The sequence below is a fragment of the Toxotes jaculatrix genome, chromosome 21 (assembly GCF_017976425.1).
Source record: "Toxotes jaculatrix isolate fToxJac2 chromosome 21, fToxJac2.pri, whole genome shotgun sequence".
NCBI lineage: Eukaryota > Metazoa > Chordata > Actinopteri > Toxotidae > Toxotes > Toxotes jaculatrix.
In genome coordinates, this window is record NC_054414.1 from 10,450,930 (window position 1) to 10,465,145 (window position 14,216).

Genomic DNA, 14,216 nt, shown 5'->3' on the forward strand with positions numbered 1-14,216 from the left:
AGATGACGGCCAGAGGGAGCTGAAAAGCGTGTGCGCCCTGGAGAGGTCCACAAGCCTGCCGAGCCAGACAAACAAACAGCTGGAGAAACAGAAAAATGGACATGCAATAAGTACTTACTTTGAACATAAATCTTTTTTTTTTAAGATAAAGCAATGATTTGCTGATGATAAAGAATTGCTGTTAAAATTTTAATGGGAATCCTGTACAGATTTTTATCAAAGGGTAATACTAAATCAGCGGAGTACTCATATAAAATATGGAGAGGGTGGAGAATTCATTTCACTCAGAACTTCTTCCAGCAGACTCCTTGAAACTGTGCAAACTTGACTTGACAGTCGTATGAGAGCTAAAACATCCTTTCAGCTCATACTCTCTACAGACTTTGCTCTTTCTTCTGAAGTATGTTTTTTACTAATTATTTGGTGGTGCACTCCTGATGTACCTTGAAAGAGGAGTATGATTTGCAGAAAGCCTCACTGCACACATTAATGTGCTGTCTTAACTTTTTGCTCATGTTACTTTACAGAAACAAAAGCTGCTGTTACAGACCCTGACACCGAAGGTATAGAATACATTGATGAAAAAGTGGATGGAGAGAATAACAACATTGAAAGGGATGAGGAAACAAAGTCGGAGGTGGACGAAGACAGTGACAAAGAAAGCGAGGAAGACCCGGGCGTGCTGCACATCAACAGAGTCAACTTGAGGAAGGGTGCCAGAGAAAATGAGAAGGCACGTTTGAGAGTCTGCGTGGAGATCAAACACCCTGCGCTCAAGCTTCCTGTTTATCGGACCTGGACTGGTAAGACACTGCAAACCACTTGAGTTAGAGAGATTAAGTTTTGAAGTGGTAAATAAATACAGCAGGAAACTGAGAGCTAGTGAGAGATTTCCAGTTCAGCAACTGTCATTTTGTTGCACAAGACAAAAGTAAATATTCCTCTCAACAGGAAATTTGCTCATGTTTAGTTCTTCAGTTTGATCTTGTGTCCTCTCTTTCAGAGCCCAGTGAGGAAATTCCCTGATGTCTGAAGAGTACCTTTCTATTTCATATATCCCATACAATATGTCTAATATACTTTATATCTCTATAGTAAATATAAAGTAGAAGTCATGTTTTTAGAACTGTCTCTGATGTGATCAACAAATGTTCCTTTGCTTCATTTTTGGTCTTTATTTATTATGTTCTGTCATCCATTACCTTTTTTTCTTCCAACTTCATGATTTTTACAAATATTCATATTTTTGTACAAGGGATTTTTACAAGAATAATCAAGTTGTGTGGAATTTTTTTTTTCTAAATCTCAGTTGGAAAATAAAATCTAATTCACCTGTTCTGGAGACATGTTTCTTTGAGTCGACGGGCAGCGTTTACTGTGTTTCTCTTCTGTTTAACGTTCGGTGAGAAACAGGTATCTGTTGTTGGTCAACCACTGCTTCTGAAATAAGTTCTCATTTCGAAATATAGTTCTGCATTTTTTTTTTCCTATTCTCTGACCACAGGAAGGACACTTCACTGTGCTGAGCAGAGGAGGTGCTGCGTGGTTGAACTAGGTAAATAAGATGCTGTTTAATTTGGAACTTCCTCCTCTCAGATATATTGAGTATTTTGTGTTCTATAAAACTCCATCAACGTTCATGCACCTTGCTCACATTTTTGTTTTTTACATTTACTGTGTCACACACGGTACATGTTGTGCAAAGTTCATAGTGTGGGCTGCATGACCAACAAAAACCACAAACACCCACTCACTTTGTGTTTACTGAATAGTTTTGTGCAAGATAAACAACCTATAACATTTTAATGAAAATTATCAGCCAAATAAAACCTTTCTTTTTTTTAACAAATCTAAACACTCTGTAAGATGAATCTCATAATTGTTAACGTTAAACTAAAATAAAAAGGTGGAGCTGAGGGATGTCAGCAGGGGTTAAAAGCCTTTTTTGTGTATTTTTAGGTTAAGTGGCCCTAATGAAAGTCGCACAACGTCGCAAAGTCAGTCATGAAGAAATGTTCTCAGACAGGAGCTCTTCGTGTTCTCATTTAGCCCCTGCTGTGGGTGAGCAGACACTTTTAAAACACTGTGTCACAACACCTCATCTTTTCTGTGGCCGGACCTCTGCTCACATCCGCAAACTCTGCAACGCGTAGGCTTGATGCGCTGGCGACTCAGCTGCGTTAATCATCCTCTTCCTCATTATGATTCACCGGACATATGTCAGTATGAGGAACTGAGCCGTGACTGAGGATGTTAAAACCTGGTCGCTTTTGGATGCAGCTTAATGTAAAGTTTCCAGTTTAGAAAAATTACGTTGACGGGCGGGTGTGATTGTGTGTACGCCTGTTTGTTTTTGTTTTTTTTTTTCAATACGGTCACACCCAGAGGATAATTAAGTCAGATGGTCAGAGAGACAGCGAGGAGGAAGTTTGAAGATGGACCAAGACAGTCCCATTTCCAGGGTGGAGAGGACTTTCTGGACAGTTTGGGTGAGCTGCTGCATTTGAAATCAAGAATCTAATGGCGTCTGAAGCAGAGAAATGTGGATGCAAAGTCACCTCTCTCTCTCTCTCTCTGTCTCTCTACCTCTGTCTCTCACACGGACTGCTATATTGATGTCTCTCGCTCTACCCCCCCCCCCCCCCCCCTCCCCCGTGTGTTTGTGTATGTGTATGTGTGCCTGCGTGTCTGTGTGTTTGGGTGGGGGGGGCTATAAAGGTATAAAGCAGGTTGGAGCCATATATGCAACATTGCATTGTCATTCTGAAACAGGAAAGGGCCCTCCCAAATTGTTGCTACAAAGCTGGCTATTGTATAGCCGTGTACAGTAAGATGTAGCCATTACATTTTCCTTGACTGGAAATGAGGGGCTTGTCCCAAACAACAAAAACAGTTGATGAGAACATGCATAGAACAGATGCTGGTTAATTAAATAACAAAAAACTAAGTCAGCTCTTTCTCTCTATATCTTTCTCAGTACTATATAACCGACGCTGTGAACAGATTCCTCAGACCAGAGCCCACTAACACCGTCAGCAATGACCCGAACTCCTTCCAGCAATCTGCAGTTGAGAGCGAGCCTGGTGCCAGTGGTCGCCCAGAGGGTGACACTAGCGGTGGAGATGTCGATGAGGAACACAGTGTTGCGACAGCCTCGCTGCTTAGTTCATCTCGGCCAGTTGTTGCCTGGGAACTTTGCACCACAGAAATTGACTTAGGCCCTGAGAAAGAAAGCATGCAGTACAAAAGCCAGCCGAGTGGAGGTAGTGAAAGCAAAGCATCTGAGGAAGGTGAGGAAATCAGGCAAGAACACCTCAGCCAAACAGGTAATGATGATGCAGGGCTGCTCGTTGATAAAGGTGCAAGAGAAAAAAATGACAAAGAAGAGGAAAGTGGAGATTGGAACTTGTACACACACAGACAAGGTGAAACACCGGATAATTATGAATGTGAAGAACATTCAAAGATGGGATCACTAAATCGTACAGGCGATGAAGTGATTGAAGACATAGAGGGAAGGGGAAGAAAGGCTGATGCTAAGGAGGAAACTCAGGGGGAAATAACACCGGATGATGACCAAGAAACGGATGAAACCACGAGAAACATCCAAATAAAGGAAGAAGCTGATAAAATGCACCATGAAAATGAGCAGGGTTTGGAGGCAGAAGACACTGAGACAACACAGCGCTCGTTGACAGATTTTAGTTTAGAAGATGAGCACAACGTGGACATAGAAGAGGCGAGAGTCCAGAGGGACGAGGCAGACACAGCAGTGGTGCATGAAGAAGTAGAAAACAGTGATGGCAAGTTACAGCTGGTCGTGGAAACTGAAAACAAGTATGATGAGTGGGCAAAACAAGTTGAAAATCCGTTCTTAGTCTGTGAAGAACTGTCAGAAAATGACAGCAATGTAAAGGGAGACGACCCAGGCCTTATTTCACTGAATGATGAATTGAAAATGACCTTCAAAAAATGTGGCAGTGTGTCAGAGGATGTTGGACAAGAGTATGTGATGTCTCATGAAAGCGAAAGTGAGAAAGCTGAGGCTGAAAGAGAGGAGGATGAGAGGGAGCAAAGTGGAGAACAGAATGTGAACGAGACTGCAGACAACCAGGCATTAGATGAAGAGCCAGAGCAGGAAGAAGACATGAAAACAGTTACAGTAGGCGGTCAGGGCACTGAACATGATACACACACAACAGACATTGTGCAGAATGCTGAAGCTGAGCTGTACGCAACTGAATTCACAGATAAAGGAAAAGAGGATGTGGCTGAGGACAATGAAGTGCAAACCAAAACAAGACAGACAAGCGGTGTTGGTGGCACAGTGGTCAATGAAAATTCTCAAGTGACAACAACAGACATTTCAGTAGATGAGACATTTTTTGATAAAGATCAAGTAGAAGAGGAGAGGCTCTCCTTTGAGGAGGATCACTACAAAGATGGTTACATAGAAGCAGCATGTACAACCACCTCAATTACAGCAAAACCTGAAGGCGAGACTGGACAGGAAATAAGCGGAGAGTTTAAAAATATTCCTCTGGTACCATGCGAAGGCCAGGTTGTTGTGTCGCGGGAGCTAAATTCTGCAACATGTGAGGAAACACAAGAGGGAGTTCCTGAATACAACAATGAGCCTGGGCCAGATGAAAATACAACACAGAGGTTCCTGGAAGAAGGAAATTTGAAGGAAATCCAGGCCAACAAATTACCAGAAGAGGTGGAGAGCAACGAGTTGGAGAGCCTTCAAAACGGTCGCACTGAAGGTGACTCTTTACTGGTGAGGGTGCGTATGGAAGAGGAACAAGAAAGCACAGAAGATATTAAGGAGCCGACTGGAATACTGCACCTTACAGATCCCGGATTGCTGCAGGAAACAGAGAAGTTGCTTGTTGAACCAGTAGTTGAAGAATCAGGACACTTGTTTGAGGAAGAAGACGGAAAATTATTAGACAGCTCAATGAAGACAAAGATCGAACAGTCAGAAAAGGAATTTGAGACACACGATGGTGTGATAGAAGAGACAACAAAAGAGCTTCAAGGTGGGACTGAAGAGCTGTTGATTGAATTTGAAATGTGTGAAGGGTTAAGCGACTCCAAAGATGTTGCTGGAGATGGCTGTGAGACAACGGGAGCCGTGGCAGCTGAAGAATCGCTGGTCGGATTCGCTGAAGAAAAATTTAAAATCCTTGAGGCTGTGACTGAGCTGAAATTACTTGAAGATACTACTGTAGCAATGCAAGATGCAGAGATCGATGTTGAAGAAACTGGTTATGAGATTGATGTGGAGGCAGTAGAAGATGAAATGCAGAACAAAAAAGAGAGGGAAGTTTTAAATTTGGAGGTAGCGGCACTGGCAGCAAAAAACAACGAAAACATTATGTTTACAGAATCTGAATTATCAAGACCAGATGAGTCACTGGAGACAACCAATCAGCTATCAGTTAAAGCATTTGAGGTAAGCAATGAGATGTTAATAGACACTGAAGCAGCAGATGAATTAATGACAACAGAGACCAAACCAAAAGATTTGGCTTTGATAACAGAGGAGATAGAGGCAAAGCATGTGACAGAATCAGAGGGGAGTTGTGCTGAAGAACCAAATAGCTCAGTCAGTGGATGTCAAGACTTGATTGATGAAGAAATCCTTGACTTGTGGATACAGACGGCATTGTCGAAGGACACGAATGGCATGGAACAAGAAGAAGAAGGGCCTGAACCTGGACAACAAATGGACACCAAAACAGAGCCATCGAGTGAGGAACAAGATGAACTGCCATTAGTGCAGTCAGAGAAGGAGAAAGAGCAACTTGTGGAGTCAAATGCAGGAGAATGTGGATTAGTGAGTGACGTAGAAATGTCTTCATCAACAGCAGAGTCTGGATTTTTGGACCAGTCTGTCAGTGAATGGGACACAGACCACAGTGAAATCCAGCTACTCAAATCAAATAGCAGTGGGTCATTTCAGGACATCCATGACATGTTGACTAGTACAACAGAATCAACAGATGTCTCTGAATTGTCTACACAACAACCTTACTCTGAATCTCAGGATATACTGATGGAGGAAACAGTGGACATGGGGCAATCAAGTCTGACAGGAGAGGAATCAGTCACTGAGACAGGATTTTACCCTGAATCAGGAGTGATATCATCAGAGGCTGAACATCTCAATCAGGAATTGGAAAAATCACAAGAAAAAACAGACGAAGAACGAGCTGAATCAGCAGAGACTGAAACTGGATCACAGAAAGAGACTGATGCTGATGCAACAGACCCAAGGTGTACTGAATGGAAAAACACTGAAGAGGCAGATGTTGAGAGTCTGGCAAAAATGAGACCTGTTTTCAAAGATGAGAAAACTAAAGTTGAAGATGTGCCTCTTGAGGTAACTGCGTCTGACTTTCCAGATGAAATCAAACAAGCTGAATTAGGACAAGCTGGACGTGGCTCAGAGGCTTTGCTGCATGAGGAAGTGATGTTGCCAGAATCACAAGACAACACCTTTGTCGAATCTGAGAAATCATTGCAGTGGCCCTCACTGGACAAACCACAGCCCGAGTGGACAGAAGATACTGATGAATCATTACCTGAGCTAAACAGGGCTCAAGTGGCAGAACAGCCAGTGACAACTTTTGAAGATCAGAGTGAGGTATTGTTGTCAAAATAACACATTTAACCATAAAATGTCTTTTTAAATTAGTATTCATAACCTACAGTGATGGTGTGAGTTCAGCTGTTTTTGTCATTGCAGGTGGACTCATCTGCACTGAACTTCACTGCACAAAGGTCAAGAATTGCTGTTAAAAACCCTCGAGTGAGGCCACCCAAAGATCCCCGCTCCCTGCTACATATGCCCTCACTGGATCCCACACCCTCCTCACATCTGCCAGTCAAGGTCCCTGCAGGTGTGCCTTTGGGTGGCATGGGCATTGGAATAAAACTGCCTGGTAGGTCACTTACTGTACCACATATGGAAAGCCACTACCCTGAGTTTTTTATTTGGGTTTTTTTTTTTCATAATCTGTGAATAATGTCACACGTTTATTTTTTAGGGCTTGGAGCAGGTTTTCCTGTTTTAAAAAAGACACAACATGTGGTGAGAGAAGAAAAAAGCTCAGAACCGCTCTCACAGGTACTATTAATAGTCTTTGAAAATCACTTTTTCTGTCACGTTGAGGTGTATACATTATTAAAATGTCTTAAAATGTCACTATATTGACAGGAACCTGAACCAAAACCAGAGGAGGAGAGTGGCACACCCAAACAAGATGAGGCACAATACAAACCTAAATGGATGCCACCAAGACATCCAGGGTAAAAAAAAAAAAAAACAACTTATTGCAGTACAAAAGAGCCATTTTGTGTTCAGACATTTTCTAATTCTTATTTTTCAAATGTCTCCCCAGGTTTGGAAATCCGCTTATGTCTGAGCTGAAGACCAAACTGAAGAAAACCCCAAAAGAGTGATAAACATGAATTGTTATGCATTGTGTGAATATCTGAATATAATGGCTTTGTTTTTTGGTGTATTTATCAAACTGAATACAGTGATGAGATGTTGAGATTATGAGATTGTGTCAGTTACTTTTTCCGTGTTTAAGGTTTGCAATAAAGCTTAACTGAAAAATGTATATTGTCGCTGGTTTGTTAACACATTATTATAGCTTGTGATTTTAGGCTTCATTAATGAGATTTGACTTGACAGAGAACAGAAATCACGGTGATTTAATTTTTAAATCTACTTTCATCAAGACTGTAGATGGCAGTGTTGCCCCTTCGTGTGGACACAACGCACTCATAAACACATGACGAGGAAGAAGAAGCCTTTAGTTGTGATTGGTTGGAATTGTCCAATGAGCGTAAAGAAAGCTGCCATTTGAACCAGAGCGGCCGTGTGGACCAGTTATGATTTCTTATGATTTGATCTTTTCGCTTATTTTCACACTCATTTAACGTTAGTGGAAAAGTGTTTCGTTCAGCAGACTCAAGTCCCGACCGCGCAGACTGTTTGAAATATTTCCACAGACATAAACACCCACCAAGAAGTGCCTGTTGAGATCGGTAAGTCAAAGTTATTTCCAAACTACCAACTGACGTTAACATAACCAAGCTAACATTAGCTTAGTTTCGTTGGGGGCTGTAATCTCTCGACAAAACAACACCCGTCAGTGTATTTCTTTTTTCCCCTGAAACTGCCATGTTTTTTTTTTGTACTAACAAGTCTGTCTATATAATGCTACGTTTGTTCTTCAAATGCCACTGACAGAATCCAGTGGTGAGGCCATTTCGATCTCCGAGCTGGCCCAGTTAAAATTTACATGATCTAGTAATGTAAAAGTAAAGGTGTTACGTCTTTTAATCCACAGGCTGCAAGCACAGAGAGTCTGAGAAGACACCTGAAAAAAAAAATATGTGTCAGGAAGTCTGAGCGTTGTGCCCTGTCTCAAAAAAAACTTATTTTCCTTGTGTGAAAGCAAAAAAAGAAGAAATTCACCAGCATGGCCAGTGAGACAACCATGCAAACCTCATGTATTCAGGAAGATCCAGAGGTTGATGAATGTCGTGAAAATATTCCACCCGAAGACACCACACAGCCAAGTGGAGAAAACAAGCCTCTCTCTGACTCTTGCACCTTCTCAACCCCAGCTCCAGCAAGCAGCAATGGTGTAGTCAAGGCAAAGTCACGGCTCTCTGGTCTCCAGTCTGCTCTAACACCAATTTATAAATACTTAAACATCGGCAATAAATCTCCATCTCGGGAGCCTTTAAAATGTGGAAACAGTCCTCATCTCAGCGTGCCCTTTGCCTCCTCAGTAAATTGCCAAAAATCAGTTGGAGTTTCTAGCCAACCTCCCAACTCCGATTCCTCCAGTGCCAGTTCTGGGCGATCATTAGGTGATAAGAACGCTCCTGTGTGCTGGCTAGATGACGAATACTTGCCAGAAATTACTCTCCTTGATGTTACATGCGATTCTACGATGCAAATGACTAGAAATGATTCAGCTCTGCCTGACAGTGTGCCAGCAACACCAGTAACAGCTAGGTCTGTGACCAGCACATTTTCCACTCTCCAGCCGCCCCACCTGAATTCCTCCACTGATGTAATCATTACTGCTCATAAATCCTGCCCTCAGAATAAGCCAATGGATCCTCTCCAGTCTAATGTTAGCAGTCCTAAGGCAGAGAGAGAGGCTACAGATCAGACTTGTTCAGTCTCTAAGAACACTACTGAAACTTCCTTTGTTATGAATCAGAATTGTTCAGCTGATAAGACAGGTGGCTCATGTGATGTGCAGGACGCCACTTTTGATTCTGTTCAAAAATCCAGTGGAAGTGCTATTTTAGGGGAAGCTGGTGATAGAGCCTTTTGTCTCCAAAACAGCACTTTTGATAGTAAACCTTCCTCTAAACAGAATGGCACGATAACTTTGTCAGAAACGAGCACAAGTGCCAGTCACCAGAGTGCTATGGACAAGCCCTCCCCTTCTAAGATCTGTAATGTACTTACAAGCGCTAAAGAAAACAATTCTGAAGTCCACCCTCCGGAACTGTCAAAACATTGTGGGACAACATCTGGTACAGACCCTAATGCCAAGATGGCTGACACCCCAGAGAGCATGGATGCTCCTGTGCGCTGGCTGGATGACCGATATTTCCCAGACATTACTCTCCTTGAGGTTACACGTGATTCAGAGCTATCACCGGGAGCAGAAATATCCTCAATGGAAGTCACGCAGGATATTCCACCGATGCATTGTGTGACAAAAAGCAGGCCTTCGTCAGAGCTCAGTGGACAAATTGCGGCAGAGCCTGGCAGACTGGACGTGATTCAAAGTGAAGAACTGTCAGGTACTCTTACTGGCAGCGTCACCCACACCATAAGCTCCTTTAGTGAGCAATCTGATAAGTGTGTGGGGGAAAACATCATGAAAGCTTCCTTAGAAGTAACTCGGGATATTTCTATGGGTAGTGTTTTAGAAAACAGTAGGTCTTCATTGGAGACAAGTGGACAAAACCTAGTGAAGAGTCAGACATCAGCTGAAGACACACTTAGTACCCATCCTGCTAATGTTACTCGCGACATAATCTCCTCTAGCAACATGTCTGTTCAGTGTGCTGCGTCAGAGTTTTCTACCTCTGACGTGCAGCGTAACACCAGTTTAAAAAATGTCACCTCTGAGCTTCACGTTACAGATGTGGAGACCTCTGCTACTGTGGAAGCTAATAATGAAGAGGTACTTACTAGCCATGATGCTGAGTTGACCAACAAGGCACCGCAATCAAACCCAAAAACAACTGTGTCAGCAAATGGCACATTTACCATTGCCCAGCCCTCCAATCTGAGCACCTCCACTGATTTAAATACTACTGCTCAAATATCCTGCCCTCAGAATAAGACTCTGGATCTTCCACCATCTAATGTAAACAGTCCCAAAGCAGGGAATGAGGTTACAAATCAAGTTAGTGCTGACTGCGAGGACACTGCTGAACCTTCCCTCAGTACGAATCAAAATTGCTCGTCTGTTAAGGCTACAGGTTCAAGTGATGTGCAGAGCACCACTTTTGATAAGCAGTCTCCTCAAGAATCCAGTGCCTGTACCAATTTAGGAGAAGCTGGTGCTACAACCTTTTGCCTCCAGAACAACACTTTTGACAGTAGTAAACCTCCTTCTAAACAAAATGGCACAATAACTTTGTCAGAAACAAGCTCAAGTGACAGTCACCAGAAGACTTTGGACAAACCCTCTCCTTCTAAGGCTTGTAGTCCACTCTCTAGCTCTAAAGACAACAATTCTGAAGTTCACCCTCCTGAACTGTCAAAGCAAAATGGGACAACAACCAGTACAGACTCTAATACCAAGGTGGCTGACAGCCCTGAGAGCACATTCGAAGCTAATCCAGCTTCAGAGGCAGCTTCTGGAGCTGGTAGACATGAGACTAAGGATCATTCACAATCAGGTCAGTCTGCGACAGATGGTCTTTCCGACACTTTGGGCCATCCTGGCATGGATACAGAGAACAACAAAGCAAACACGTTCAATTTGGATGACACCCTGGATTTAAGAGTAGACTCTTTGGTTACTTCAACGCCAATGACTAACTGCAAAGTGTTCCACTTCAGCATGGAACGTGACGAGGGCAAAACCATAGGGGCACAGAAAAAACTATACGGGGATGGATCCAGTAAACCAGGTCAGCCATCAAACATCGTCTCTGATCGGAAAACATTCTTCACGCAACCCGTTGTTAAATCCCTTTTGCCTCATTCGAAAGCTGCATCCCAGCTGTTGAAATTTAAGCCAGCCTCAACGCTTCCAGGAAGGTGCGAGCCGTTGACATCGGGCCTGCCCATGACAAGACAGAGGACCCAGGCTGAGGCTTTGAAAAATGCTGCAGCTCCTGATGCAGCCCAGGGGGTAGGATTTGAAAGCTGAACATCTTTTTGTAATCCACTAAGTGCACGAAATGTTGACAGAACTTTCTATTTAAAGATAAATAGATCAAATTAACTCTAAAGCTCTTGCCAGTTTCATCTGTTAAATCTACTTTTTTGTGATTGAAACCAGACAACTGAAAGCAACAATTGCTTGCATGTATTGATGACAGTCTGATGACATCCTCTGTTCTTGTGTATTTAAGACCCAAGGAATATCAAGCTCCTACAATTTGCGGGCTTCAACAACAGGTAGGCAATATGTGTTCTTGTTTTTAGAATGAGCTTGGTAGATTGCAGTTTCATTCTTCATAAATGTTGAGAGAAAATTATTAAAAATATGGGATGAGAATTGTAAGCATCTGTGAGTCCACTCTAACTTTCACTTTAACTCTGAAAGTTAAAATGTGTTTCATATTTTTAGACAAAGTTTTTAATGTTTCATTTTATTTAATTTCAGTCTTACTTTTAGCCACATACATTAGAATGCTGTGTCAGTGGGAGACGCATGCATGCACAATATCCAGAATTCACGCTCTCTCCCCTCTGTTGATGTTAGGATCCAAGCAGCCCAGTTCTGGCTTACCGCGACCACACTTGAGCGGCATACCATCAGGCATACAGAGAACTGCACCAGGTCTCAGGGCGCCATCAACACGAAGCATCGCACCAACTTCTGACAAACTCCGTGGGGCTACAGGTGCCTGTACAACATAAGCAAGGAAATCGTTCAAAAAGATGTTTTGTGGTTTTTAACTGTGCAGTTAACATAGAATGAAGGGCTGTGTGAGGTATTGTTTGAAGTGGAGAAAGAATTAGCATTTTGGCTGTGAATTTGAATGTGATTGATATCTCTTTCTTTTTTTCCTCCCTCCTCTTGCACAGCTACTAACCCTGTGACAAAGACTTCCCAAGCAAAGAAGCACACGTTAACCAGAGGTGAACCTTTGCCAACAGCAAAGAGGAAGAAAATAGGTAAATACTGATCTGCTGTATAGGAACACTGTAATCATACAGCTGGTCTTTATTTTTCAAGACTTGCATTGTTAGTATTTTCTACAAAAGCTAACTTCTAACACCCATGACAAAAACTGTACAACTGATATTGTGATGTTGTACAAAAGTTGAGCTTGCAGCCTCATTTTTATCTCCTCCTTTCAGATGTTCCCTTACCATCCAATAGTGCCGAAGCCTCAACATCTTCCTGTGATGCTGTAAACAGAGCCAAAAACCTGAAACAACCTACAACTGGTCAAAGAGCTTTGCCAGCTAAAACCCAAAGAGATGGTTGGTTGGGATTGTGCCATATTGTTCTGTTATGTTGAACAACAGAACCTAGACTTTTTGACTTTTTGTGAGTTACTTATCTGCTGTGGTACATGCTTTCAGATGGTGCAGTGCCAGCCAGTACTGCTGAAAACTCAGCGTCTTGTGATGCTGCCAGCAGAGCCAGAGCCCTGAAACAGCCTACAAATAGCCACAGACCTCTGCTTGCTAAACCCCAAGGAAATGGTAATGGTAAGTGCTCAACTTCCAAAAAGGGTGAGCTGAGGCCTCTGGAAGTCTTATAGGACTAATTTTTATCAAACCTCTGATGTGAGGTGCCTATACTTCCAGTGACCTGTTTGGTTAGGAAGCAGGAGCAATATAGGGAAGGTATAAATGAGGTAGTAACTATCATTAATCCAAAACTTTTATAAATAAACAAAAGGTGGAAGATAAAGGATTATATGACAGAGACCTTTTCCACAGTAATGAAATGATTCAAACTTTTTTGAATTTTTTGTTTTGCAGGATGTGCGAAATGCGTCGCACTTGAAGAACAGCTCAAAATAAAATCAGAAGAAATAAGGAGACTGAAAGAAGGTACGACTTGTTACTGTTTTTGTCTCAGGGAAATTTATTAAAAATGATTTAGAAGACAACATGCTGTAATGATTTGTAATGAAAGAAATATCAGTGCTTTTTACAGCTGCTCGGGTGAGTTTTCATTATCTGTACCATCATCATCATCATTACCTTAGTCATGACTTCATGAGGGAATGACTGGGCTCTGTTTGTCTGCAGCAGTTTGACCATGAAGGCAATATTTTTTGAGTCTACTGTAACTTAACATTGTGAAACAACCTTGGTAATATAATGTTTTAAATATGCCCCTTTTTAGTTTTGCTGTCTTTTTTCCCTCCTTTCCAGAGCTGCTAAAGTACAGAAAACAAGGAGAAGAATGCTGAACTCTCCAATAAAATCCCAATGTGAATGTTCAATAGCATATCTATTCTTATTTTAAAAATGTTACATGGTTTCATTGTAAATAATTTTTATTCAATAAATGGATTTTAATTATATTAAAAAAAATAACATGATACACAGCCAGTTACCAGTTATTAACTGAACTATATATACATTGTTTAAATGCTCTTTATCTGTTGCCATCTAACCTTGAAGAATAAGAAGACTTGACAAAGATGTCTGCAATGAAGCTGACACTATTTTTTACACTGCTGTCATATATTATTACACTATTTGATGAACAATGCTGAAATGGAGATACTCTGTATATGTGTGTGTAATGTTGCACTGTATATGTTTATCCCCTCTAATATGGAGTTAAGCATTCTGAAAAACAAATCCTGGAGGCACGTGGGCCAACTTCTTACTCTGAGACGCTTGGTGTATGCCTTCAGAGTATGTGAGATGTTTTGAAATAAATATGCTGTGAAACAGCTGAGGAGCTAATGGTGCTTTGCATTTTATTATTAGCCTCTGAGTTAAAAGTGTG

The 14,216-nt window shown here is 41.9% G+C and overlaps 2 protein-coding genes across 2 annotated transcripts; both read left to right on the forward strand.

Moving 5' to 3' along the window:
* The first annotated feature begins 2,177 nt into the window (after positions 1-2,177).
* Positions 2,178-7,625, forward strand: si:ch211-136m16.8. The gene is made up of 6 exons (XM_041029350.1): positions 2,178-2,489; positions 2,978-6,652; positions 6,755-6,950; positions 7,056-7,135; positions 7,226-7,317; positions 7,410-7,625. Exons 1-6 carry the CDS (start codon positions 2,436-2,438, stop codon positions 7,468-7,470), a joined length of 4,158 nt encoding a protein of 1,385 aa, XP_040885284.1. The 5' UTR covers positions 2,178-2,435; the 3' UTR covers positions 7,471-7,625.
* A 270-nt stretch (positions 7,626-7,895) lies between these two features.
* LOC121200940 (flocculation protein FLO11-like) lies at positions 7,896-14,165 on the forward strand. The gene is made up of 9 exons (XM_041066445.1): positions 7,896-8,064; positions 8,370-11,420; positions 11,644-11,689; positions 11,997-12,137; positions 12,323-12,412; positions 12,599-12,724; positions 12,827-12,955; positions 13,232-13,303; positions 13,631-14,165. The coding sequence occupies exons 2-9, from the start codon at positions 8,502-8,504 to the stop codon at positions 13,666-13,668; spliced, it is 3,561 nt and encodes a 1,186-aa protein (XP_040922379.1). The 5' UTR covers positions 7,896-8,064; positions 8,370-8,501; the 3' UTR covers positions 13,669-14,165.
* Positions 14,166-14,216: the final 51 nt, after the last annotated feature.